The 27,741-nt window shown below is 37.8% G+C and overlaps 2 protein-coding genes across 2 annotated transcripts; both read left to right on the forward strand.

Annotated features, from left to right (window-relative positions):
- Positions 1 to 4,138: 4,138 nt before the first annotated feature.
- On the forward strand, positions 4,139 to 5,480 carry LOC120287296 (premnaspirodiene oxygenase-like). The gene is made up of 2 exons (XM_039300053.1): positions 4,139 to 4,717; positions 5,463 to 5,480. Exons 1-2 carry the CDS (start codon positions 4,139 to 4,141, stop codon positions 5,478 to 5,480), a joined length of 597 nt encoding a protein of 198 aa, XP_039155987.1.
- Positions 4,602 to 7,107, forward strand: LOC120286484 (premnaspirodiene oxygenase-like). The gene is made up of 2 exons (XM_039298714.1): positions 4,602 to 4,717; positions 6,438 to 7,107. Exon 2 carries the CDS (start codon positions 6,489 to 6,491, stop codon positions 7,056 to 7,058), a length of 570 nt encoding a protein of 189 aa, XP_039154648.1. The 5' UTR covers positions 4,602 to 4,717; positions 6,438 to 6,488; the 3' UTR covers positions 7,059 to 7,107.
- The last annotated feature ends 20,634 nt before the right edge of the window (positions 7,108 to 27,741 follow it).

The raw sequence follows: 27,741 nt of genomic DNA on the forward strand, positions 1-27,741 counted from the left end.
CGTAAGTAAGGGTGAGTATCGGTCCAAGGTCAACCCTATAGTGATGGTGATTTTTCAAATGAAAATTTTAAATTGTTGCTTCCATCATTCTAATTTGCTTCTCTAGTACATCTTTCTTTTTTTCACTCTAACGCATGAGGATTGAATATCAATCACACAAAAGTAAACAACTGCCTCGAGCTTAGCATGTCATGTTAAACAAAAACAAGAGTAGTTGTATTGTCAGCATCTAGCACGCGATGTTTGACATTTTAAATGTCCCAACAATTAAAGGTTGGCAATTTTATAGGCGGATATGGCGGCTTGACGATCTCTTTAATTTTTCTCCATCTTTTCTTTGAGGCAACGCAACTCGTTGTGCTTCGCTTGTAGTTGCGCAGAAGCGACACCAAGCCCATGACCTGGCGCTTTCCAGCGGTCCTCCCGAAACAAGTACTTGAGAAAATACTCGCCGGGCAGGATGGCTCAAGTAAAGCTTCTTTCCACTGCTCCCACTTTTTTGGCACTATGTTTGCTGCATTTACCGAGGACACACAAGCTCATGGTTGTCTGCATAAGTGGCAATAATGCGCAAGGAATTGAAAGAAAAAAATGACCATTTTAATCAACTGGATAATAACGATCTATTTTGACTATAAAAAAATTAAATAATAAATAATTATAATTTTTTTTTTTTTTTTATCACATTATCACATGTTTATTTTAAGGAATATTTTAAAAAATAATCAACAAAATAATAAATTATTATAAATTATTATTGTTTATTATTTTAAGAATTTGTGGTTCACAATAAATTATTATTCTCACAATAACTCAAATATTATTACGCTAGTAAAATCCAAATTTGAAAAGCCTTTCAAGTCGAGCCACAACCTCCGAGTAAGGACTTTGATTTGGTTTCTCCTATGCATAACTTCAGAGAACCTTCTGATGGTTGACTGGGAACCCATCAAGAGCGCCGGGGCTGAAGCTGAACAACACGTGCATTGCGCGATTCCCTCTCAAGTCAGGGATACGTTCGGCCCTGTGCAGGTCAAAACTTTAAAAGGAAAGGAATGAGTTAAGAGCTAGAATGGTCGCCAGCTATTTCAAGCCCACTTCTGACAAATTTTGGAGTGACGTCCAGACTTCTAATATTGAAAACTTGGCTCCCCGTTGCTTCCGTCGGATGAGCACCCTTACTAAAATCATAAAAGAAAATGTTAATAGCTGGTAGCGCGTGGTACGTAATCTATCTATTGAGAAAGAAATATGATGAAATATGTGCATTATATGCGCTCCGATTTAAAAAAAAAAAGAAAAAGAAGAAGAAAAAGAAGGGAAGTGAAGAGAATGTGAACATTTCATTAAACAACTATAACTGAATGTTTAAATCGATGTTGTAGGTATTTTCGTCGTAGCTAATCCTACCTAACGTCTCTACTTAAGAAACAGATCACGGGGCAAATCTCAAGTTAAAATAAATTAAGATGATCATGATATTTCGTTTGACTTTCATATTCTAGTAATATGAAACTTACCCATCTCAAAACAGATTATCCTAATCATAGGAATATGAATAAACTTATTATATACAATAATTCATCTACTTAAGAGGAAATATCGCATGGTGTGATGAAATTACGGCTAACCAAATATGGATAATATTTTTTGGTGGAGAAAATATTGATAAATAAGTACATAAATTGCAAAGACACATGAGCGAAAGCCAAAAGGAAGGTGACAACACAACAGCCAAAAAAGTAAGGCGCACCAGGACGCATCAATAAAGCCCAAGACAGACATCAAAGAAGACCAAAACCTAGAGGACTGGAAAAGTTCAATGCGTCGCGCGGCGACGGCCGCCCATGTTGGCTTGAGCGCCGACGAGCTGCAAGGTGAGATAGATGAGATATGTAACAGGATGCGTAGATAGATACGCAGATGAAATAATTTTTTGAGCGACCTTATGTAGATCTATTACTTACAACACCTCAACTGCACCGGCAGCTTCCTTCTCAAGTTACCTCATGATTTTGCCTGAATTAATAAGGTATTATGTAATTATTTATATTTAAGCATGACTGTGATAGATTTTTCACAATACCTACATGAACCGATGCTATAAAATAAAAAAGTCTAGTGATTCTCATGGCACGCTGAATTTAAAACTCGGTGTTTTCAATTCTAACTTTATGTAACAGGTTAGATAGGTGACTACTGAGAAAAAAAAAACAGTTAATATGTGTCAATATGCATCTTTAGGATGTAGCCTCATATGGAGTTTTCTATTTGAAATTTGTCAAAAGACTATCGCCGCCTCTCATGAAGCGACTAACTCCTCTAGTCATTGGAATAAAACTTCATGGCACCGCACCCTGCGTATTGTTATATAAACATCAACCTTCAACTAATAAGATCATAGTAACAAGTTTATAAAGTTTTGTTCAAGCATATTCAAATCATTACCACACAAAGTGTAATAATTGATTGATTTTAGGGATTACAAGTCAAGCTATATCCATTGTGAGATCTTTAGCTAGCTTGTGTTGGATTTTTTTTTTTTTTTTTTTAATGACTCGGGAACCGCACGTACAGCAAAAACTAGCGATATAAACTCGGGCGACGCTAGCGTGGGGACCCACCTCCACAGCGCCGCACTTAAGTCGCGCAAATGCGATCTGCGGTGACTCGAACCTCCCCCAACCGGAAGAGAGGAACGTCCGAACCAACGCATCCACAACGGGGTGGGTGCATTGGATGTTTGTAAAACAAACAAAATGTGTTTTTCATTGTCCCACATAAGAAAGTTGAGAGAAGATTGACTAATTTATAAGTGTGAGCATTTTCTAATGTGTTTAAATAAAATGTAGGGGTGTGAGCTAGGCCCTACAATATCTGCATGTGGATGCATGAATAATTGTGTGATTTTAGCATGATTATTAGGTGCACTTAGCAATTTGCATGCTTGCATGCCTACGGTTTAATTAGTACTAACTCCTTTATTTTTATTTTTATTTGCACGATTATCTTATTAACATTTATTAGTTGAAAGGTTGTTTTTTGTTTATTAAGTATTTTTGGACATTATGAAAATTTGGAATTTTATTTATTAAAAAATATTATTTTTTATTATTTTTATTATTCCGAATTTTTATATGTGAATTTTCAAGATAACTTTTGGAAATTATACTTGTTCAGTTTGCTACCTTTCTTGAAGGGTTGCATTTGTTTATTTTGCAACTTCTTCCAAATGAATACCTTTGTTCATTTTATAACTTCTTCTGAAAGGATATCTTAGTTTACTTTGCAACATTTCACAAAGAATTGCCTATGTTCTTTAAGATTGATATTGCCATATTCTTAAAGATTGATATATATATTTAGCATGAATGAATACGAAATCATTTTCAAGTTTTCATTCCAAAAGTATAGTCATTTTTCAATTGTTTGCTAGATAAACTTTGAAGAAATACTAGAATTGCAATCTAGTATTCTTATTTGAGAATTTGTTATATTTGGAGGAATATTTACCGGTAACTATTAGCAATATTACGGGGCAAATAAATCATTAAATAAAGTACTATAACACTTTAAAATTCGACTAACCTTTTGGCATATATATATGGACAGAATAGTTATAGCTCAAAATGAATATTGTGTAATGATAACTATCAAATGAGTTATTTAATTAGGTCGTTGTCACCACCCATCATGTTGCATTTGAAAAAGATATACATATATAATCATCTATCATTGCAAGAAACACTATATATATAAAGGGCAATCGCCCCTATTGCCACACAAAAGCCTTGCCAAGAGTTTCTCTCATAATATCCCCCACAATGCTTCTTTTTATCCTCTCTTCTCTCCTCTTCCTGTTCTTTCTCAAAATATTTTCCAGTAAAAATGCAACCAAAAGCTCACGCACGAAGCATCTCCCACCGGGTCCCAAAAAGCTGCCATTCATTGGGAATTTACACCATTTCATTGGCTCACTACCTCACCTTCGCTTGAGTGACCTGGCCAAAACATATGGACCCATCTTCCATCTCCAGCTCGGTGAGCTCTCGGTCGTGACGGTTTCTAATCCTAAACTGGCGAACAAGTCCTCAAGACCCATGAGCTCACCTTCGCACAACGCCCGACATTCGTGTTCATGGAGATGGCCATTTACCCGAACATGATCTTCTCGCCCTACGGCGAATATTGGAGGCAAATGCGCAAGATTTGCGTCACAGAGCTCCTGAGCGCACCCCGCGTCCGGTCTTTTAAATCCATTAGAGAAGAGGAGGCGCGTGGTTTGGTTGATAACATGCGGTCATTGTCCTGTTCGCCATTCAATCTAAGCGAGAAAATCTTCGCTTTCTCGAATAGCATAATTTCCAAGGCGGCTGTCGGCAGAAGGTGCAAGCAACAAGAGGCATTCATCGCGTTGCTTAAAGAGTCGGTCGCGTTGACCGGTGGCTTTGGCGTGGCTGAGATTTTTCCGTCGCTCAAAATTCTAACCCGCCTGAGCAGGATGAAATCGAAACTAGATATGTTGGTGGGGAAGATGGACAAGATCTTCGATAGCATCATCGAAGAACATAAGATGGAAATAGATCGATCCTCGAGAATTAACGAGGATGATGCGTTGGGTGGAGGAGAAGATATTCTTGATGTGCTCTTGAGACTTGAGCAGTCCAAGGAGGTCGGGTTTCATCCGACTGTCGATGATATTAAAGGTCTCATTCTGGTGAGTTTATACGGTAATGGCTTTTATATCTTCTTCTTTTTTTGTCAAAATTATACACGGTGCTAGCAGCAATTGAGAAATTTAGGGTACACTAATATTATTTTGTTAAGTGATATGTCCAACCTTGAACATGTGTTTCATCAAGTATGACCATGCATATAGAGTTGGTTGGTGTGCTTGAACACCGGAATTGATTTTTCACCCCACTTGATAATCGAACTTATATGGTAGTGACAGGTTTTGTTATTATATTGGGTGTTGTTGCTTTTGTGAATACCATAAGATAAACTCCCGTAAAGAAACACTACAAAGAGACTCATATGCATGTACGTGTGGTAAAAAAAGAGAAAAGGAACATTCATGAAGAAATAGAGATTTCAAAGATTTGCTCTGCTTGGGAAACGAGTGTAAGTTGACGTAATATCACGAGAGAGATTTAACTAACTAAAGACAAAATGAAAGATAAATTAGATGGCCCGATAGTTGCGTTGACCTTTCCTAAGTTACAAATTTTACTGCTTAAGTAACACAGTTAATTATCTCAACAATATGTACGACTCTCATGAAATTTCTTTTTCTGAAAAACAAAAATAAAGTTTGATTCAAAATACATCGGAATTGGGTTTCCCTTTTTCTATGAATGAATTCATGGGTTAATACAATGGACAATCCAAACTAATACACCTATGGCAAATTTATCTTCTATTAGATTCCATTAAATTTTATCGTCAAATTGTTATATTAGATTACATATGGCAGTTGATGGGTATACTAGTTTGAGATTTACCCTCCGTTTATTATAAGTGTATTGGTTTGTGATTTTTTGTAGTATTAATTTAATTTAGTAGAAAGTAAAATTGTCACAAATGTACCGGTTTTGGATTTTTTTGTAGTAAAAAATTAGTTTGAGGTAAATTTGTCATAAATAAATTAGTTTGGAGTTTTTAGTGGTTAAAAAATTAGTTTTGAGTCAATTTATCATAAGTATACTAATTTAAGGTTTTTTGTGGTATTATCCTTAAATAAATCAAACAGAACTTACAATGTTAGAGGTTTTCTTACATATGGATTGCACATGAAAAAAATGCAATTACGCTTGGACCTAAATGCCTACAATATGCCTATTGAGGCGCCGCTATTGGTGCCGCTTGTGACCATCTCATGGTGGCTACACACCTCAAGCAACCCGTCGTGGCGGTCGGAAAACTGATGCGACCACCATCGAGGTTTTGGTGCCAGATTTGAGTTGACCACTGTGCTTTTTCCCCTCTCCTGTTTTGTTCAGCGGTGGGCCTTTCCCGCTGAACATTTTTCTTGACTTTCCATTTGAATTTTTAATCTTTTTAACACACATAATTTTTTTTTTTAATTTTTTATGACCACGTATGTAACAATAAAAACACATTATGTGTACTCAGATTGTCACCTTGACTTTCTTGCCGCCAACTCGTTACTAGCGGTCAAATATAACTGATGGACAAATTGTCACACTTTTAAAATGTTCAAAAACAATTTTGAACTTAGAAAAATAAAGATACAATTTTGAGTTTCAAGTAAAACTTGTGGGGATCACTGGAGACTATCCTTTATTTTTATATGGAGTATAGATATTATTTTCGAGATTGTTTATGGTATCACACACTCTCACTAATTAACACAGGCAAAAATCGTTGGCTCTCCAATGTAAGTAAATTTCACTTACAAAATTTTCTAATTCTAGGAATTATTTGGGGCTGGGAGCTACAGTTCATCGGCAACCGTGGAGTGGACGATGTCAGAACTAATCCGAAACCCGGAAGTGATGGCCAAGGCACAGGCCGAGGTGAGACAAGCCCTAAAAGGAAAGCATCATGTAGAAGAATCGGACCTCAATGAGCTCAAGTACTTGAAATCGATCATCAAAGAAACCCTGAGGCTCCACCCTCCGGCCCCTTTGATTCCTAGGGAAGCGATTGAAGAAGCCGAAATCGATGGGTACAGAGTACCTGTGAATTCCCGGATCATCGTCAATGCGCTGACGCTAGGAAGAGACCCCGATTACTGGACCGACTCAGAGAAGTACGAGCCGGAGAGGTTCCTCGAGTCCTTGGTGGACTTCAAAGGGACGGACTTCCAATTTCTTCCTTTTGGGTCCGGTAGGAGGTCGTGCCCTGGCACTGCATTCGCCTATGCGAACATAGAGCTCCTGTTGGCGTCGTTTTTGTACCATTTTGACTGGAAGCTGCCCAATGGGAAGGCCCCAGAGGAGCTCGACATGACGGAGACTTTCGGGATGGTGGTCAAGAGAAAGAACGACTTGAATGTGATTGCCATTCCATATACTCCCGAGCTTGCGGCTTGAAAAGAGTATGTGTGTTGTGATGGAAGAACGCAGTGTGAAGTTATGCTAGTGGGAGCTTTCGTTTTATGGTCAAGTGAATTTGCCTTTGGTCATTCTTTCCTTGCTTTTTCCATGGAAGAAACTGGAAAAGAACTTCTGGAGGGATGGTCAATGATGTTTTTGTTATTGAAGGCAACGACCCTCGTTAGGTTTAAAACGTACTGTGCTAGTTTGTGGTGGTGCTTGTCTACTAATACGACCGCTTATCCATGGGTAATGTAGAATTAAAGACACATCCCCTAAGTTGCCGTCGAAGTTCTAATACCATTGATAAACCGCCGAAGTTGACCAGGCCAATCATCCTCGGACAATTGCATTTTTGTGAAACATGAGTCTCAAGCGACAAATGAATGAATTTACTGATCTTGATATCCTTACTTCACCGTCATGTTATCTCCGTCACTAACCACTTCATAGCCGTGCGATTCAGTTAAACTTGTTTGAATTACGTTACAGCCAGGGTTACAGCCGGGGTGCAGATGCTGTCGCTCTCTTCTTCTTCTTCTTCTTCTTCTTCTTCTTCTTCTTCGTTACAGCCGGGGTTGTGCAGAGCGATTGTGCAGATGCTGTCGCTCTCTTCTTCTTCTTCTTAGAAAAATTCTATTTCCATTCCTGGACGAGTTTTTCTGAGCATTTGACTATGTTTAATAATGACACAAAATTTTTGTTCCCAGATTGAAAATTCATTTGATAACAACATAAAATTGCCGACCCCATCCTCCTTGATCTCACCGCCGCCTTTTGCTGGACCCACCCACTCCCGAAACATGTTGTTCTCATCCGCCTTGCCACATAGCCGAGGCAGCCCTATGGAAAATCTTGGCTTTGAATGATAGGTGCGTCACTGCGATGCTGCTGCTCTTGATGCGATTGTAAATGAGGATCTTGTGGAGGCCAATGTTATTGTGAATGTAATCGAGGCCATGTGCGACGTTGGTGGCGAACTGCATCCTCGACATTTAGGTCCCATGGATAATGAAATTGGGCATTTTAGGGTTCTGCAGGCAATTGGAGAGGCCGGTGCCGTCGACGAACTCGTAGATCATGAAGATGCTATCACCAAAGATGTAGGTGGCGAATAGCTTCGCGAGGCTAACTAGGTGGCTTCAATATGTCATCCTAAGGATGTCCTTGAAGAGGCCCACGTTGATCTTGCGCCTGAACTTATTTTGGAAGATGATGACGTCCTCGCCATGGAAGGAGCAACTCCAGGGGGAGGAGCAGCAGGGCTTGGCAATGAAGTTCTTGGTGGCAGAGCAAAGTTTGGAAAAATTGCAAATGATGGAATTGTTCGAGAAGGAGGGGCGAAAGTTGGAGAAGAAGGTGTTGTTAGAGAGGGTATTGATATTGCTAGTATGAGTACCTAGAGGGGGTGAATAGGTATATAAAGAATTTTCTCAATCAATTGCACAATACTAGACAGATGGAGGAAACGATAATCAAAGTAAGCGAGAGAGAGAGAGAATTTAACACGCGGTTTATAGTGGTTCGGCATATCAAGCCTACGTCCACTCTTCTTCACCGATGACCTATTGGCTGGATTCCACTATGAACAAGAGAGGTTACGCACAGCTTTGCCTTGATTCCACGGTGTAGATGTTCTACCACACCTCCTTCAAGATTTCTCACAAATATAGACTCTCTCTTTCGTATACAAGTATTCGCTCAAAGGATTTGTCTAAACAAATAGGAGCTTCGAGACTTTGGAATTCTTCTATCGCGCACACCTTGAACAACTAAGACAGTCTTCCTTATATACTCCTTTATGCCATCATACCCGTTGGCACTTACCAAAAGAATTCCTCCAATCTACCCGTTGGACGGAATCAATTAGGAAGATTGTTCAAGATATGAAAGGAATGTGTTGATAGCCCATCAATCATGTTCGCCCATACAATTAGGATCTCGGTTTCCATAAGCAGAACCTTCCAATAATATTTAGGCAATCACCGGATCTTCAATTATCGGATCAATCTTCGATCAATCAAAGGACTCCGTTTATGTCTTCTCCGGCCATGAGATCTTCTCCGGTTGATAAGGTTAGATCCTCAACGAAACATACGAGTTCTGGGATAACCTTTCTTCAACGGATTAGTGACTGTTAATGAGGATAGACTTTGAGTCTTGAGTCGGCTGTCCCAAGGTCTTCGAGACTTTAAATAGCGAGAGTCGCAAGCCTTCGACTAGATCGATAGAAACGATTTGTCAACTTCAAAACACTTCAAGAAGATTTCTCCAACAATCTCCCCATTTTTGATGGTGACAAAACTTTCCTGCAGATTTGGATATCTTTGACCTGCAAAACATTTCTCAAACACATATGCATATCTTATAGAGGTAAATGGCTTAACAGAATAACACTAGAATCTGCAACCACATAAAATAGGTTAGTCCAGTATATGATGAAGCCATCCATAAGATATCAATATTAGTTAATAGAAGTAGTCAAGTCCAAGTTTAGTTCAGTTCTCATCCAGACACAAACCAAAGTCAAACAGATTCAAACCACAAAACAATCCAACAAACAATTAAAAGTTGAATGAAAGGTTTTTGATCAAATCTTGCATCTCTCCCCCTTTTTGTCATCATTAAAAAGGATGAGATGAAGTTAAGATTGCTTGGGAACGCGGACAAGTTGGAAATCTTCCATAGGCGAACGATGCCTTCCAGCCTTTTAAAGTCTTCCTTTAGCCGTGCAATCTCCTCACTCTTGGCATTGGCCACGATTCGAATAGAGAGGGCTTGCATTTTATCATTCAATGAACGGGAAGAAGCTTGACCTTCATTCTTCAAGCTTTGAACTTCGCATCCCAAGGCATAAATCGACCTCTCATCTCCAAAAGAATATCCATGATTCTGCGAAAATCTGCTCCATTATCGGTTTGAGTACTTGCTTCGGCTCGATCGATGGAGTAAATGCGGATGATGGTAGATCAGCATAATCTTGCGGGTTTGGCGATGAAACTTCATGACCTTCTTCGGAAATTGAGATGCATAAACATCCTCTCGGGTCCGCTGGTGAGCGACCGACTCCTTCACTTACATCGGGACATGAAGACTTCACTCCTTTCTCCGATCTCCCCCTGTTTCCATGCCTTGGTGGAGAAGAGTGTTCTTGGGAGTTCTCCTTCTTCTCTTCTTTCTTCTTGAGGTCTTTCCTCCTCTGTTTCTTTTTCAGCTTCTATTTCTTCTTCTTCCTTCTCCTCTGCTTCTTTCGACATTTGCTTCGATTCTTTCGTGGAACAGGGACGACTTAAATTCTTCAAAGCCAATGCAGAGATGGTGATGTCTTCCTCATCATCTTCATCTTCAACAAGGAGAGCTCTTCTTCTCTTGGATGGAGCAACCATGGGCTCCTTCCCTTTTCTTTTGGCTGCAGAAGATATTTGATGAGATTTTGCAGGAGTCTTCTCCTTGAATTTCTCCAACTCCTTGCTCGGTTCCTTCGACGCATTTTGGTCACCATTTTCAGACCTACCACCATATGATCGCATGGTCGAACACAAAAGATTTGTGGAGGCTGAATATTCGAGATGTCTCGAATAACTTCATAACAAGGCTTGGGTAAGGGAGTTGACCTCTGTCCTTCATCATTGCTCTATACATGTGAAACATCACAGTGTGAGGGAGAGAAAACCTTTTTCCAAAGAGAATGTCATACATCAGCTTGGCCTCTGAACTTGAAACATCAGTCTTGGAAGTTGATTTCGGTCGGAGGCAATTAATCACAATCTTGTGAAGCAAGATGTTGAATGCACCCATCCTTAAGTAGGTGATCTTTTCATCTATTCTCCGTCCTTCACCGGTTCAAGAGTGGCTCGAGCAATGGAAACTTTGATTGGCTGATATCTTCCTCTTTCGACTTCTAACACATCCGCCAAAGCATATTCATATCCACAACATAATCTTGGTCTTTAACGCTGAACGAGAATCTATTCGCATCCAAAAGCTTAGATTTGAATAGAAATATGCAAGTTAATTCAAAGCATAGGCCTCGCCAGAGTCGGAGCGGAACTTTTCAAGTTGAAGATAAGCGAACTTTTCCCTCAAGTTCATATTCACGGTATCCAGAAAATCAAAATCCACACTCCTAGGTTTATTACCCCACGCTTCAGCAATTTCGAGTACGATCCTTTTGCTCCTTTGATCTGAACAAATCTCCCCTTTTTCCTTGATTATCAACCGCAACACCCATTTTCGGTTGCAATTGACTGTATAATTTATCATCATCATTCCCATCTACAGGATTTGGCTCCCAGTCACGAGGATCACTTGGGATATTTGCAAGGGTTTCCTCAGCCACCCCTTTTCAAGCAATTCCCAATCTTTCCATTTTTTTCAGAAAGATATATTCGTTCCCATGTCCTTTGTCTTTGAGAAAATCATCAATGTAGTTCAAAGGAGTACGAATTCCTTTTAGGGCACGATATAACTGATAAATATAAGCGGGCTTTGAACTCTTACAAGGTCTGCATCTTCGATGATTTCTTCTGTTGTTGATGATCAACGCCTTGAGGACTAGATGGAGGAGAATGACGATGTTGAGAATGTTGTGGGCTCGCTTGCTGATCCGGAGTCACTTCATCTTGCAAGATCGAAGTGCGTAGGCCCCTCACTCATCCGCCGTGGTCCCCGCTTGCAATTCTCGAAGACTTTCTTGAAGATGACATCTTTCTCGGTTTATGGAAGATTCCTTGCTTGACTTTCCGGAAAGATGACAACTTTTGAGAATTAAACGAAGAAGACAAACGGGAATGGAGGATCGATGCTTTCTAGGGGTTTTGAGAGAAAAGTGAAGAGGAATCGGTTCACGATCGGTTAAAAAGAGGGATAAATGAACCGTCATAAAGGAAATAAAAATATGCCTTTTCAAAATAACTGTCTTTTTCCGCAAAAATAGCCATTTCAAAAATAACTTCCCTTTTGAAAATGAAATGATGCAATATTTACGTCAATTAAATATAGCAATAATTCAAACATAGTCTGACGATCGTACCTTTTCAAGATGAGATTCAAGAGAGAAAGACTTACGGTCGACGGACGTACCAAGTTTGTCTTTCGAGATAAAGTCTTGTAAGTACGAGTCGAAAGTCTTTAGACTTTGATATCCTCATACCTCAAAATATTGAGTCCTGGAACGTATAGACTCAAATTGATTTTTCTCCAAAGGCTTTGTGAATATATCCGCTGATTGATTCTTTGAGTCAACAAATTGAATTGAAACATCTCCATTTTGAACATGGTCTCTTATAAAGTGATGTCGAATCTTTATATGCTTTGCTCTTGAGTGGAGAATTAGATTTTTGGTGAGGTTGATAGCGCGGTGTTGTCGCAATTAATCTTCGTGCATGAGTCTTCAATTTCAAAGTCTCTTAGCTGTTGTTTTATCCATAGAATTTGCGAACAGCTTCTTCCCGAGGGCTACATACTCGCTTCTATTGTTGAAAGAGACAAAGTGCTTTGTTTCCTTGAAAACCAAGACACTATCCGCTTCCAAGCAACCGGCAAGTTCCCAAAGTGCTCTTTCTATCAACTCGCAACCGGCCAGATCGCGTCCCGAATATCCCGGAAGATTAAAGTCTCCCTTCTTAGGATACCAAAGACCGATGCTTGATGATGAAGCAACGTATTTAATGATGCGTTTCGCAAAGACGAGATGGGATTCTCTAGGATCGATTGAAACCTAGCACATATGCAAACACTCAACAAGATGTCGAGGTCTAGAAGCAGTAAGATAAAGGAGTGAACCAATGATGCTCTGTACAGCTTTTGATCAACTTTCTTCCCTTCTTCATCTTTGTCTATCTTCAAAGAACTTGACATTGGTATGTCGGTCTTTTTTGCACTTTTCAGTCAAATCTTTTGACAAGATCATTAACATATTTTTCTTGATAAATAAAAGTTCCTTCCTTCAATTGTTTTACTTGAAGACCAAGAAAGAATGTTAACTCTCCCATCATACTCATTTCAAATTCATCTTGCATAGACTTAGAAAATTTCTTGCACATATTTTCATTAGAAGATCCGAAAATAATGTCGTCCACATATATTTGAACAAGTAAGAAACTTTTGTTCTCCTTTTTGATAAATAAAGTAGTATCCACTTTACCTTTGACAAAACCATTTTGTATTAAAAACTTACTTAATCGTCGTACCAAGCTCGAGGTGCTTGCTTTAAACCATACGAGCCTTCTTTAGTCGAAGGCGAGTCGGCTTCTTTGGGTCTTCAAACCCTGGTGGTTGTTCCACATAAACTTCCTCTTGGATGACTCCATTTAGGAAGGCGCTTTTGACGTCCATTTGGAATAACCTGAAATTCTTATAACAAGCAAACGCAAGTAATAGTCGAATAGCTTCTAACCTTGCTCTTTGGAGCGTAAGTCTCATCATAGTCTATTCATTCTTCTTGCGTATATCCCTTGGCCACGAGTCTTGCTTTGTTTCGTATGACTTTTCCTTTCTCATTCATCTTGTTTCGAACACCCATTTAGCTCCAATAAATGTTTTACCTTTTGGTTTGGATGTCAATTTCCAGACATCATTAATGCTAAACTGTCGAGCTCTTCTTACATAGCTTCAATCCAGCTTTCATCGATAAAGCTTCTTCTATGCTTTTTGGTTCAATTTCAAAAACGAGAGCCACAGCACTAGACTCTTCTCGCCTTTTGGATATGGTGCGAATTCCTTCATTCATTTCGCCGATTATAAGATCTTTGGGATGACTGGACTTATGCTTCCAGTTACTCGTTGATCTGTCTGGTTGATGATCTCTTTCTTTGTTTGGATCTTCACGAACATCTTTAAGCTGGTTTTCAGTCCGAGATGCTTCTTGAGTTGTAAGCTTTGGAAGATGCGGAGCGAGTTCGAGACTCTTCTTGATGAGTCGACTTGATTCATCTTGCGTTGAGTCTTGAAATTTGACATTCATTGACTCCTCCACGGATCGGCTCTTCTTGTTATAGACTCGAAGGCTTTGCTTGATGTAGAATATCCAAGGAAGATACCTTCATCTGATCTTTCTTTAAACTTACCAATTCGATCTTTTGCATTTTTCAATATAAAACATTTGCAACCGAATACATGAAAGTATAAAACAATAGGCTTCTTATCTTTGAACAATTCGTAAGGGGTTTTCTTTAGAATAGGTCTTAAGAAGACTCTATTAATGATATAACATGCTTTGTTGAAACAGCTTCAGCCCAAAATCGTGAAGAAATCTTGCTTTCAATTAAAAGAGTTCTAGCCATTTCTGAAGAGATCTGTTCTTTCTTTCCACAACTCCATTTTCCGAGGAGTATATGGAGAGGAGAACACATGATTAAAGCGATTCATCACAAAATTTTGTAAAATCTTGATTTTCAAATTCACCTCCATGATCTGTTCTTATACTTGAGATAACACATCCTTTTTCATTTTGAATCTTTTTAGCAAACTTTTCAAAATACGAGAAGGTTTCGAGACTTACTTGCAAGGAAATATACCCAAGTAAAACAGAGTAATCGTCCACAATTACTAGGCAATATTTATTACCTCCAATACTACGTGTTCTGGTTGGTCCGAAGAGATCCATATGCAGCAACCGTAGTACATGATTAGTAGAGACATGATTTATTGGCTTGAATGAATTTCTTACCTCGCTTTCCCGAATACATGGAGTGCATGGATCAGTCTTTTGATAAGGTAATTTGGGTAGACCTCGAACAAGCTGCTTTAATGAGATTTTGGCTAATTGCTTCATGTTGACATGACCAAGCTTTTCGTGCCATAAGCTTGCTTCGTCTTGAATTGAGATAAAACATTGCGATTCATTTGGTTTCACATCCGAAGATAAATGTTTCCATGTCTACGACCCATGAAAGGCGAGTAGAGTCTTTACCGATTCGAACATATTCCTTCTTGAAAAAAGATCTTGAAACCAATATCACACAATTGACTAATGTTGAGAAGATTATAATTGAGTCCTTCCACTAAGGAAACATTACTTATTGTGAGATTTCCAATTTTCACAGTTCCAAATCCCACAATACTCCCTTTGTTGTTTCCTCCAAATTAAACTTTTCCACCATTTACTTGAGCAATCTTTATAAAACAATTTGAGTCTCTGTCATGTGTCTTGAGCATCCCTTTGTCAAGATACCACTTTACCTTTTTCTTGACGGTGACCGCATTAAAAAAGAGTCTCAAGCTTTCTTTGGTACCCAAACTTTCTTGGGTCCTTTTGTGTTAGTAACATAAGCAGTATTAGCCCATATTCTCTTAACAGGTTTCCAAACCATAGGACACTCTTTTTCAAAGTGATCCGGACTGTTGCATTTTGAACATTTTAGAGCATTTCTACCTACAGATTTTACAAAAACTTTCTTGAAGTGATTTTTGTAAACCTCTCTCGAGAGTCTTTTCTTAATTCTTTCTTTTACTTTAGGAAAATCAATTAGGGAATTGTTTCTTTGTCATACCTAGACCGGACTTATTGAAGTAAGGTTTTTGAGCTGAAAGAATTTTCTCAAGTTTTTCGGACCCTATTGAAAATTTCTTTGAGATATTTGATAAATCTGTTTTAAAAAAGCATTTTCTTTTAAAAGATTATCTTCATTTTCTTTAAGAGAGGAAACTTGATCAAGTCTAGACTTTTAACTCTTTCTACTAAAACATTTTCCTTTTGTTTTAGAGCTGAGTTTTCCTTTTCAGTTCGGAAATTCTTTTGAGAGAAGTCTTAAGACTAAAACATAATTCATCAATATATTTAGAAACTTTGACAGGAATTTTAATATTACTTACCTCAAATTCACCGTCCGAGTCCGATCCAGTTTGAGTCCGATTGTGCCATCGACATAGATTGGCATATTTATTATCACTTTCTTCACACTCGTGTCACCGTGTTTCGGCTTTGAGAGCTTTTCGAAATCTTTCAGCTTTTCCTTTCTTCTTCTTCGAAGAGGACAGTTGGGTACGATGTGTCCCTTTTCTTACATTCAAAGCGAGACTATGTCTTTGTTTGGTTCCTCATCATCACGAGACTTGGTCCGCTGTCTTTGAAAGCTTTGTTTCTTTGAGTTGAACCTTCTTCCTTTTCTATTCAGTTTTATGAATCTTCTTATCATGAGAGCAAGCTCCTCATCGTCCATATCTTCTTCGAATCGTATCATCGAATCATCATTTGATTTTAATGTAATGGATTTCTTACCTTTAGGATCTTCATCTTCATTGATCCGTTCCACTTCATAAGACTGAAGAGTTCCAATTAGCTCGTCGACAGATAGTGGCATAATTCTTTGCGTCTCTCTTATCGAAGTCTTTATGTGATTCCAATCCCTGGAGAGTCCACGCGGTAGCTTGTTTACCTTCATGGGATCGAAGTTGGTTGACCTTGATTTTCAAGACCATTCACAATATCGTAAAACGACTAAACATGTCGATATAGATTCTCTGGTTTCATTCGAAGGCTTTGTATTGACCGAGAAGAATGTTGATTCTTGTTTCCTTCACTCGATCTGTTCCTTCATAGGTGATATGCAATCTGTCCCAAACTTCTTTTGCTGTACCACAAGAAGATATTTTATTATATTCAGTTGGTGATAAAGCACAATATAAGGAGTAAATTGCTTTTGCATCGAGTGCTTGTCTCTTGATTATTTCTTCCTGAGACATTCCGTTGGTTTCATCAGTTTCTTTTCCTCTTTCAGGCGATGCGGTGGTAGGAGTAATTCCTTTTCTACAACGTCCCATTCGGAGGATCCTTTGATCGAAGGAAAGCTTTCATCTTGTTCTTCTAGATGTTGTAATCCTTTCCATCAAAGTAGGGTGGTCCGGTATTGCTTTGCCCTTCCATCAGCCCTAGTGCTAGCATACTAGCCATGGATCTTTTACTACGAAGTAAAACACTTCAAATAAAGTAAGTACATGTGCTCGATACCAATTGATATTGCTAGTATGAGTACCTAGAGGGGGGTGAATAGGTATATAAAGAAATTTTCTCAATCAATTGCACAATACTAGACAGATGGAGGAAATGATAATCAAAGTAAGACTGAGAGAAGAGAGAATTTAACACGCGGTTTATAGTGGTTCGGCTTATATCAAGCCTACGTCCACTCTTCTTCACTGACAGCCTATTGGCTGGATTCCACTATGAACAAGAGAGAGGTTACAGCACAGCTTTGCCTTGATTCCCAAAGTGTAGATGTTCTACCACACCTCCTTAAGATTTCTCACAAATATAGACTCTCTCTTTCGTATACAAGTATTCGCTCAAAGGATTTGTCTAAACAAATAGGAGCTTCAGACTTTGGAATTCTTCTATCGCGCACACCTTGAACAACTAAGACAGTCTTCCTTATATACTCCTTTATGCCATCATACCCGTTGGCACTTACCAAAGGAATTCCTCCAATCTACCCGTTGGACGGAATCAATTAGGAAGATTGTTCAAGCTATGAAAGGAACGTGTTAATAGCCCATCAATCCTGTTCGCCCATACAATCAGGATCTCGGTTTCCATAAGCAGGACCTTCCAATAATATTTAGGCAATCACCGAATCTTCAATTATCGGATCAATCTTCGATCAATCAAAGGACTCCGTTTATGTCTTCTCCAGCCATGAGATCTTCTCCAGTTGATAAGGTTAGATCCTTAACGAAACATACGGTTCTAGATAACCTTTCTTCAACGGATTAGTGACTGTCAATGAGGATAGACTTTGAGTCTTGAGTCTGGCTGTCCCAAGGTCTTTAGACTTTAAATAGCGAGTACGCAAGCCTTCGACTAGGCGATAGAAACGATTTGTCAACTTCAAAACACTTCAAGAAGATTTCTCCAACAGGTATTAGGATACATGTGTGAGTTATGTTAGAGAAGTCTCATATCATATCGGAGAATTAATGTCGTATGAGTAGTTAATATATCTTAGTTAACCCATAACTCATTAGCTTAAGCTTTTGAATTAAAATAGTTCTAATTAGATATGTTGATGGGCTTGGATTTGAACTCTCTCTTGGTAATCTCCCCGGATGAAGGTATTAGGCTTCTACTTTATGTTTCTAACAAATGAAATCGGAGTTGATGATTGATTGGTGACCCACTCCTAATATACATAGGAGAATTGATGTCATGTGGAATAATTAATATATCATAGTTGGCCTATAACTCATTGATTTAAGTTTTTGAGTGAAGGTAGGTCCAATTGGACATGTTGATAGGGTTGGATTTGGGTTCCCTCTTGGCGATCTCCCCAAGTAAAGGTATTGGCTTTATGTTGTACGCTCCCAACAAATGAGTCAAATTCGATGGTTGATTGATAACCCACTCCCAATATATATTGGTGTTTGGTGAATATCTCAAAGAGGAATCTTGTAACCAATGTGGTCCCGGGCTAGTGGATGCGATGTAGCAAGGTAGGCTCAATGACAGACTTCATGGTTCGGTCTCGAAAAAGAGACCAATGATGAAGTTGGGCGTTGGAGATTCAAGTTGAGATAAGTTAATGCAACAAGATATCCAAATTAATGAAGAGAAAATCTAAGACTGGAGCTAACATGTGAGAGGGAGATAGATATGATACATATGTAAGTTGTGTTAGAGAAGCCCACACCGATGAATTGATGTGGTGTGGAGCAGTTAATAAATCATAGTTTTTCTATGACTCATTGACTTAAACTTTTAAGTGAAGATAGGTCTAACTAGATATATTAACGGGCTTAGATTTAAGCTCCCTCTTGGTGATTTTTTCAAGTAAAGGTATCGAGTTTCTATTGTGCCATCTCAATAGAGGGAGAAGGTGCCACCAATGTCAGAAGAGATCTTAGGGAAGGAGGTGGTAGTGTAGTAGCCATCGTTGGAAGAGGTGGAGGCAAAGGGATTGGAAGGGGTGAGGGCAGCAAATCTAGGGGTTTAGGACGGGAGAGTCACGGGGAGGAGGATGAAGTTAGTCTTCTCATGGGAAATTGCACGAGAGAAAGCAAGTGAGTGATGAGAATAATTTTTATTGTTATTTTTATTCTAGAAATAGAAAAGTAGAAAATTTTTACTTTTAATTTATGTTCCAAACTCATTTCTAGATGCAAAATTTGTCCGTAAATTAAAAAAAAAATGAAATTTTGTACTAAGCAAATTTATATTCCAAATTTATTTCCAGAAAAAAAATATATAAAAAAAGAAAAAGAAAAAAAGAAAGAGAATAGTTATCATGCGCATCTTTCAAATAATACTTTCAGGAGTTTCTCAAATGTTTTGTCTTCAAAGTGCTATGGTATTTTTCATCTGGTGGCTCCGTATCTGAGATAACCTTCTTTTATCTTTTCTTTTGTTGATGAAATAAATATGTCAGCAAAGAGAAATAATTTATTTTATATTGATCAAATTGATCTTTGGTAGAGGAACATGGGAAAAGGTTGATTGGGAAAATAAATGGGGGAAACAAAATAGAAGTGAGGAAGTGGAGGTGGAGAACAAATGAGGTTATTTTGGTTTTGTGGAAAGGAGGTAGAGTAACGGAATGAAGATAGTGGTAATGGTAATTAATCAGGAGAAATCTGATGTATTTCATATTACCATCACGACCTTCAAATATGGTTTCACTTTTATGAGGGAGAACAGTGATTTCAATTAATATCCGCCAACTCCCTCCCTAAAATAATGGGGAAGGATCAAAGGGCTGAAGAGAAAAACACTTCTTCCTACTTTCTGCTTTGTGTCCATCATTTCGTCTTTCCCAAACCATAGAAATTGTCAATCTTCCTCACTCATTACGGTCTCTTCACTGGTATTGAGATTCTGGTGCTATGGACTTGAAATGCACTCGTGAATCCAAATATATATATGCTGCTATAGAGACGATTCTTTGAGGATAATCGGTTCATTTCCGATGGAGACATAAGACACATTTTACGGAGAAAATAGTTTTTCTATTGACAGTATCTATAAATAAATAAAAAGAACAGTGAGTAGACTAATTAAGCTATCCCATATGGTTCTTGTAAGTCCCTCTAAAGTTTCAACATTTGGTCAAATTTAGGGTGGGGCCAGTTGTGTCAAAATTAAGGGGTAAATGATATTAAAAGTGTTAAAAGTTGTGTACCACACTCACTTTAGTATTAAAAGTTTTCATTGGATCACTTAAGTTTTCACTTGTCGCAACCCTCGATGTGCACCACCTAAGAGTTTACCAGTAGATTACTAAGCATAAATTTAGTTTGGGCTCTCCCAAGTCCATACTAATTCACAACTTACGTTCAAGTTCTTAGCATATAAATGATTTCAATTAGAAGTTGTCACTAATCTATTTTTGTAAAGGTCAATTAGAAACTCAAGTAAAGTTTTTAGAGAATTACTTTACTTCTATGAACCAAAGAGTATAAATTTGGGGACTTGATTGTGCTAGATTACTTTAGCGCCCTTTTCGGTACCTTCTGTTTTATTCAAAAAAATATTTAGCAGCTAGCTTGAATTGATGTTAACTTAGTTACTAACATATGAGGTGATTATGTGGGTACGTAATAATTTCTGTAATACTTAATAATCAAAAGTAGTAAATAAATTGCAAAGAAAGGGAGGAATTATTTACCTTGAAGCAACGTAAGCACCTACAATGTTACTTAGGAAAAACACATATTCAACGTTAATATGTTTTCTAATTAGCATGAAGTTCTACTCAAATCTTTTCAAGGGTTTTCTCTTATTTAATGAAAACTAAGCTATATGCAATACATGCTATTAATCTAATATGACATGCGACATATGACTTATTTAAATGATTGCAAAGAAAACCTAATACAACCCAATCAAAATCAAAAGATGTATTTGTTTCGTTAAAAATTAATAATTTAAAGAACAATTTCTCAAAGATTGTCGTATGTATCGTATACTCATCATTAACAAAAATGTTTAGGCATGACACTTTATGTTGACTAGCATTTTAAAAAAAAAAATATTGATAACTGAGTTTATGCATATGTTTTTCATGTCAATGCAACTTTGCGGTATAATAGACGCACTATGGCTACGTTTGATCGTTAGGATTTTTAATTAGGATAAGAATATGATTATATATATATATATATATATACTGAATATGATTATATATATATATATATGAGATTTTGTTATATCATATTCACTATTTGATAATTGTAATAATAAAACTGGATATATTCACATTGTATAATATATATTTTTTAGTTAAAACAACATATCAATATAAATTAATCACAAATTTTACGGATACAGATGGTAAAAATCTCTAATAATACTTTTGTCAACTTTATTTTTATTTTTATTTTATTTTCCTCTCTTTTTTAATTAATTTTTTTTCTTTCTTCTTTTCCATCATTCTTTAATAAAATTTTATTAATAGAAAATTGTATTAATATACCTAAAATACTAAAATACCTAAGATAAATAATTAATATAAATATATATCTATGTATTGAATTTTATATTATAAGATATAATTAAATTCAAATATATAAATAAAAATAAGATTAATTTTAAAAAAATTATTTTGAATGTCTTATATCAGAATTAAAATATTATTTATATTGAAATGTAATTTTAAATTTGTTAATTTAAGAAGTTTTTTTATTTGAAAAAAAAATTCCTATTATAAATATTAAAAATCCTATTTACATTTATCCCACTTCCACATGGGATAATTTTATTCGGCCTATATCCGATTTATATCCGACTTTATCCTATCTTGAGCAGGTACCAAAAGTAGGATAATATAAATTTTATCATATCCTAAATTCTATCCTAACCACTAATACAGTCTATATGTACAAAAGATTCATTTTCTAAGCATAATGTTTCTAAAAAAAACCTTATAAACCTTGAAGAATTTCGATTTGTACTGTCTAGAGAAATCTATTGGAAGAATTGCATACCATTGCACAAAACTTGTAGCATCACCCACACAATGTGAGCACAATACATACACGGTCATTCCAGAAATAAACTATAATGCATGTGCACCCAATGCAATTCGGGCCATTCAACCATGGAATGCCAAAGCAAATGGCCAAGATGCAATAAAGTGCACATATGCAGATTTTGAATAATGTATCTTCACGATCCGCGCCTTGCATTTTGGAATAGTTTATATATACTTTGATACTTGAAATTGGGAAAATTATCCAAAAGACCCTAAACCTATTACATTTTTGTCAATTTAATTTTAAACCTTTTAATTTTGTGGATTTAGTCTTAAACCCTTTCATATTTTACCAATTGAATCAATTTGATCGATTTTAATAGAAAATCACTAATGTAGACGTCAGTTGTGCCACCTAAGACGGTCTGGTGGACTTTTGGATAAACTGAATACACATGTCCATCTATGAAGCCCGACTACTTTAGTTCCGGTACAACCCAGCCCATACACCGGACCGAGAAAACCCAAATCATCAAATTCAATTCGAACAAGCCTATCAAATTATAAGCATGGCCCATCATTCGAGTTTAGAGAACCTATATAGGAAGATCAAGCCCACTATCCATCGCCCTATCAGAGAGCCCGGCGTCTCGTTCTCTTAGGGGACTCCTGCCATTTCGCCGAATTCTGGCCGTCCGTTCATCCGCCGACGGTCGTCCTTCTCATCTCATGCTCGCCTTCATCTTTGCGGACAGATTGAAGCAAACGATTTTGAATCTCGTGCCTCGAGTTAATGCCTTTCATCGAGCTTCTTTTTTTTTTCCTTCTCTGGAATTGGAGCTCGTCTTGTGACCGAGCTTCTTCATCGTTATATTCTCTCAGTCATGCGCTGGCTCGGTTCCACCACTCCAGATATCGGTAGCGGACGAAGGTGCTGCAGTTGATTTTGCCATCGGACGAATCGTCAAGCATAATCCCCCACAGCCCACGAATATCGATGGCAGTTAGGATTTGTCCCTTCAAATTCGATTATTCTCCAACGAAGCGACGAAATCATAGAGCAATAATGAATGAAAAAGGCGAACCCCTTTGCTTTTTTGTCCTTTGCAAGCCTTTATTTTGTTGGCTTTCCGGATTGGGAACAAAAAGTTTGAACAGCCAACTGGCCAAAAACTGAACCCACATGTTGTGCTAGTAGTTCACGTATGCCCACCGAACGTGTTCACAGAGTTCATCATCGGCCGGGAGTAGCCCGACTCAACTACTAATAGCCCCCGCGGTCGCCATTGCCAGCAGTCATACCATCAAGCTCCTCAGTCCCTTCATCAATGTCACTAGCGACCGATGGTGAGTGTTAGTACGCCCTTGGCAGCAGCACCCATGTGCTCCACTTCTTCAACAGCAGGCGTAAGATGGTGTTTGTGCCAATCACAACGTTGCCGGCCTAGCCGGCCTAGGTAGGGAATTAGTTAGTGTGCTCGAATTATCCTCCATTTGACGATGAAGATGATGGAGATGCTGTGGAGGGTGGTGGCGGATGAGGTCTGTTGGGATTAACAGATCCCTAAAAACCGGATTCGACACTAAATCGAACCCCTAAAGCAATGCGAAAGACGAAGCCCAGGAAAAACACGTATCACCGATCCTAAAGCACACCACGGATTCGAGCGTACCTTGTTAGCCACAGATTAGACACTGACGCCGATAAGAGGAAGAGAGTCTGGCCCTGTTCGATCCGATGACGCCTTAAAGGGAAGAAAAACACTTACTGTTTTTCTTTTCTTTTTGGAGAGAGAGAGAGCACGTGGGAGAAGACGTACGTACATTTAGTTTAAAAAAAAAAAGGTGTCTTCTCCCTCTCTCTCATCCCTTTTATACGTCCCTCCATCCACGGGCCCTATTCCTGTGGGCCAGGCTTTTTTTGGGCCCAACATGGGCGGACGGGCCTTAAGCCCATCACTAATAAAACCATCATCTCCCACTCGCACATGGTGGGCTGAACAGGATTCTCTTTACCTCTCTTCAACATTCATACCGGTGAATAATCCGTGCGACCAGCATACTTTGAGAGCTCGTTGCTATACATCTGTTAGGAATATATAGTAGCTCATATTGGGCGTCACACTCTGAGTAGATTTAGTATGCAGTACCCTAGATCGATCGATCACATTTATATCTCTCTTGATCTCTTTTAAACAATGATATATATTGTATTCACAATTATAATTATCACAAAGACAGTCATAATTGGTCGACCAGTAACTACAAAACTATAATGTGATTCCCCAAAATCGATCTTCCTCTTTCCTTCAAACTCTCAATTTCAGTTCAGCTTACTTTTCTAGAAATGTCCCATTAGATCGAATCAACTCATGACCATTGGCAACATCCTAAGATAGCAAACACTAAATAGAAACCTTGAGAATAAGTAAAAGTCATGAGGGCACTAAAATTGAGGAACTCTTTTCCTCAAGAGTCTCATACGTCATAAAAGTTGAGATCAAACTTTTTGCCACTCTTATTGGTTGGCTCATGCATACGTAGTATGAAATACGTATTACGATATTAACTCCTTTCCCATGGAGCGTATGTCTACACCTTTCAATACCGTACAGATGATAGTTCAGACATACCCAATGTCTAACTTGAGTTCATGTATCTACTCATTCACAAAATTCATCAGAACTCACATCTGGCATCTTAGACAGATAAAGTAAAATATGTGTGGTATTTTACTTTCAGACATAGTAAGTATTATGTCATCATCTTAACACTCAGTTAAGGCGACATACGAATTCTAAGCTTGAGCTCTCGATTATCACCAAGATAATAAGCTTAAAAACAGTCTCATCTCTATTTATTACACGGTAAATAGAGGCGATTACCCGTGTGAGTGGGCTAATCTTTTATCTGTTCCAACATACTTTCTCAACTTAAAGTAATGCACTGAGCATTAAGATGCATAAAGATCAAACAAAGATTCATAGGCATTAATAATGAAACAACACTAGTTCATAAATGTGAACAACTCAGGGAAATTACAATCCAGTACATCAGCCTCTACGCAATCCTAGAGATTTGATATGGCCACAAAACACATCTCTAGGTATTGGCTTTGTCATAGGATCTGCTACCATTCTATGCGTAGTATGTACTCTAAGTTCACATCTTTTCGTGCAATCATATCCTTGACAAAAGTATACTTGGTATCTATATATTTGGTCTTGCTATGATATTTTGGATCTTTGGTGTACGCTTTTGCTGCTTGGCTATCGCAGTTAACCAACAATAAATCTGCAGCACTTCCAATAACACCTAAATGATCCAAAAAAATCTCTTAAGCCAAACACCTTCTTATCTTTTGAGTAATGCCACAAACTCAATTTGGACAAGGCTATACATCCAACATATGGTGCCTAAGAAAACAAACCGAGGTAGATTTCCTTTCATTTAAATCCCCAATGAGCATCAAAATAGCTTTTTAGATCACCTTAGTATTCATTTAACTTTAGATACCTTAGTATTCATTTAACAGCTTTCTAACGTGCTTGACCTCTATTGGATTGGTATCTGCTCACCATTCCAACTGCAAAACATATGTCAGGTCTTGTACACATCATAGCATACATCAAGCTCCCAACAGTACTAGCATAAAGAACATGTTTCATTTGTTCCTTCTCTTGTGGAGTCCTTGGACACAATCTATGGCTCAATCCTTCACCTTTTGCAATAGGAGTGTCTATGGGTTTACAATCCCATATCCTTCAATTCAAAGTTGGAAGACAACCAACTCTTGACATTATTAACAAACTCCATATTACTTCCGGCAATTAGTATATCATCAACATATAATGATATGATCACAAATTGATCCTTGGATCTTTTGATATATATACAATGATCCTCATCTATCATTGTAAAGTCATATGCCATTATGGCATTATGAAAACGTATATACCATTGTCTTGACGACTGCTTAAGGCCATATATCGACCCCCAAAGTCGACATACCTTTTCTTCTTGGCCTTTCACTATGAAAACAGCAGGTTGTTCCATATATATTTCTTCCTCTAATTCTCCATTGAGGAAAGCGGTCTTTACATCCATTTGATGTAACTCAAGATCCATACTAGCCACTATTGTCGAATAATGCGAATCGAGATAAATCTCACTACGGAGAAAATGTATCTTCATAATCAATTCATTCCGTTGATTATACCCCCTTCGCCACAAGGCGAGCCTTATGCCTTTCTATCGAGCCATCAGCCTTTCGCTTTATTTTGAGAACCCACTTGTTCCCAATAGCTTTGCGTCCTTTTGGAAGATCAACCAGTTCCCAAACTTGGTTTGATTTCATTGACTACATCTCCTCTTTCATTGCATAAATCCATTTTTCCTTACTAGGGCAATTCAGAGCCTCATTAATATTTATTGGCTCATCTTCATCTTGTGGAGCAACTATAAAAGTTTCCCCTTCAATGTCAAAACTTCGACGGGGAATACTCTGGCGACTTGTTCGCCGTATGGGAGATTATACACTTAGCACATCATTCCCCATAATGCTCCCACTAGGATTAGATAATGATGACATCGTCTCATCATATGGTTGTAATTGAAAATGAGTTGAATTCAATTCATCACTTCTCATATTACTCCCACTTGGACAAACTCCACTAATATCATTATCTTGATCCAATGTTTCAAATAGAAAGTAATCTTCCCATATTTCGCCCCTCTTAGGAAATTTATCCACTAAGGATGTGACATCTTGTGATTCAAATTCAGTTATACTCCCACTTTCCTACTCACCTATGAACACATACAATTTCGAGTGTTTGGAGTATCTCATTAAAATACTCTACTTTTATCTGGGACTCAATTTCCCAAACTTGTGAGAGGACATATGAGTATAGGCAGCATAACCCCATGACTTAAGTAAACTTAAGTCCGGTTTTCTACCTGTCCATAACTCATATGGAGTGGAACCCGGTTAAGTATATAGGCAGCAGTTAACAACGCATCACTCCAAAAAGTGATATGTAAGTTAGCATGCGCCATCATGGACCTAACCATTTCCAGTAGGGTTTTGTTTCTTCTCTCTGCAACACCATTTTGTTGAGGAGTATTTGGAATAGACAACTGTCTTTCTTTTCATTTTTCATCACATAATTTTCTGAACTCATCAGATAAATATTCTCGACCTCAATCGGATTTCAATGCTTTTATTTTCTTGTCTAATTGATTTTCTACCAAGTTCATAAACCTTTTGAAACAACTTAATGCCTCGGATTTATGAGAAATCAAATAGACATATCCGAATTGAGTATTATCATCTATAAAAGTGATGAAATAAACAGCCACATGCCTTCTTCTCACAGTCATTGAACCACAGACGTCAGAATGGATTAAATGCAGAGGAAATTCAGCTCTTTTATCTTTTCCAAATGGTTTCCTTGTCATTTTCCCTACTAGGCAATGCTCACATATGGGTAAATCGACTTTTTCAATGTTCCCCAACAAGCCCTCTTTGGCTAATCTATTCATACAATGTTGGCCAATATGGCCAAGTCTAGCATGCCACATAGTCACATCATTATCATATAAAGTAGAAGACGTGAAACAAGGGAATAACAAATATTGACATCACCATAGTCAACATTTAGTATAATAAAACCATCCAGAAAATGACCACAATCATAGTAGTTTGTATCCAAATACAAATCTACACCGCTATTACGGAAGTTCACACTAAAACCAAGTTTAACCAACATCAAAATAGA

Source organism: Eucalyptus grandis, chromosome 8 (genome assembly GCF_016545825.1).
Source record: "Eucalyptus grandis isolate ANBG69807.140 chromosome 8, ASM1654582v1, whole genome shotgun sequence".
NCBI lineage: Eukaryota > Viridiplantae > Streptophyta > Magnoliopsida > Myrtales > Myrtaceae > Eucalyptus > Eucalyptus grandis.

Bases quoted from the DNA above. Each gene is read 5' to 3' on its own strand.
- LOC120286484 (XM_039298714.1), top strand. From the start codon at position 6,489: ATGTCAGAACTAATCCGAAACCCGGAAGTGATGGCCAAGGCACAGGCC.
- LOC120287296 (XM_039300053.1), top strand. From the start codon at position 4,139: ATGGAGATGGCCATTTACCCGAACATGATCTTCTCGCCCTACGGCGAA.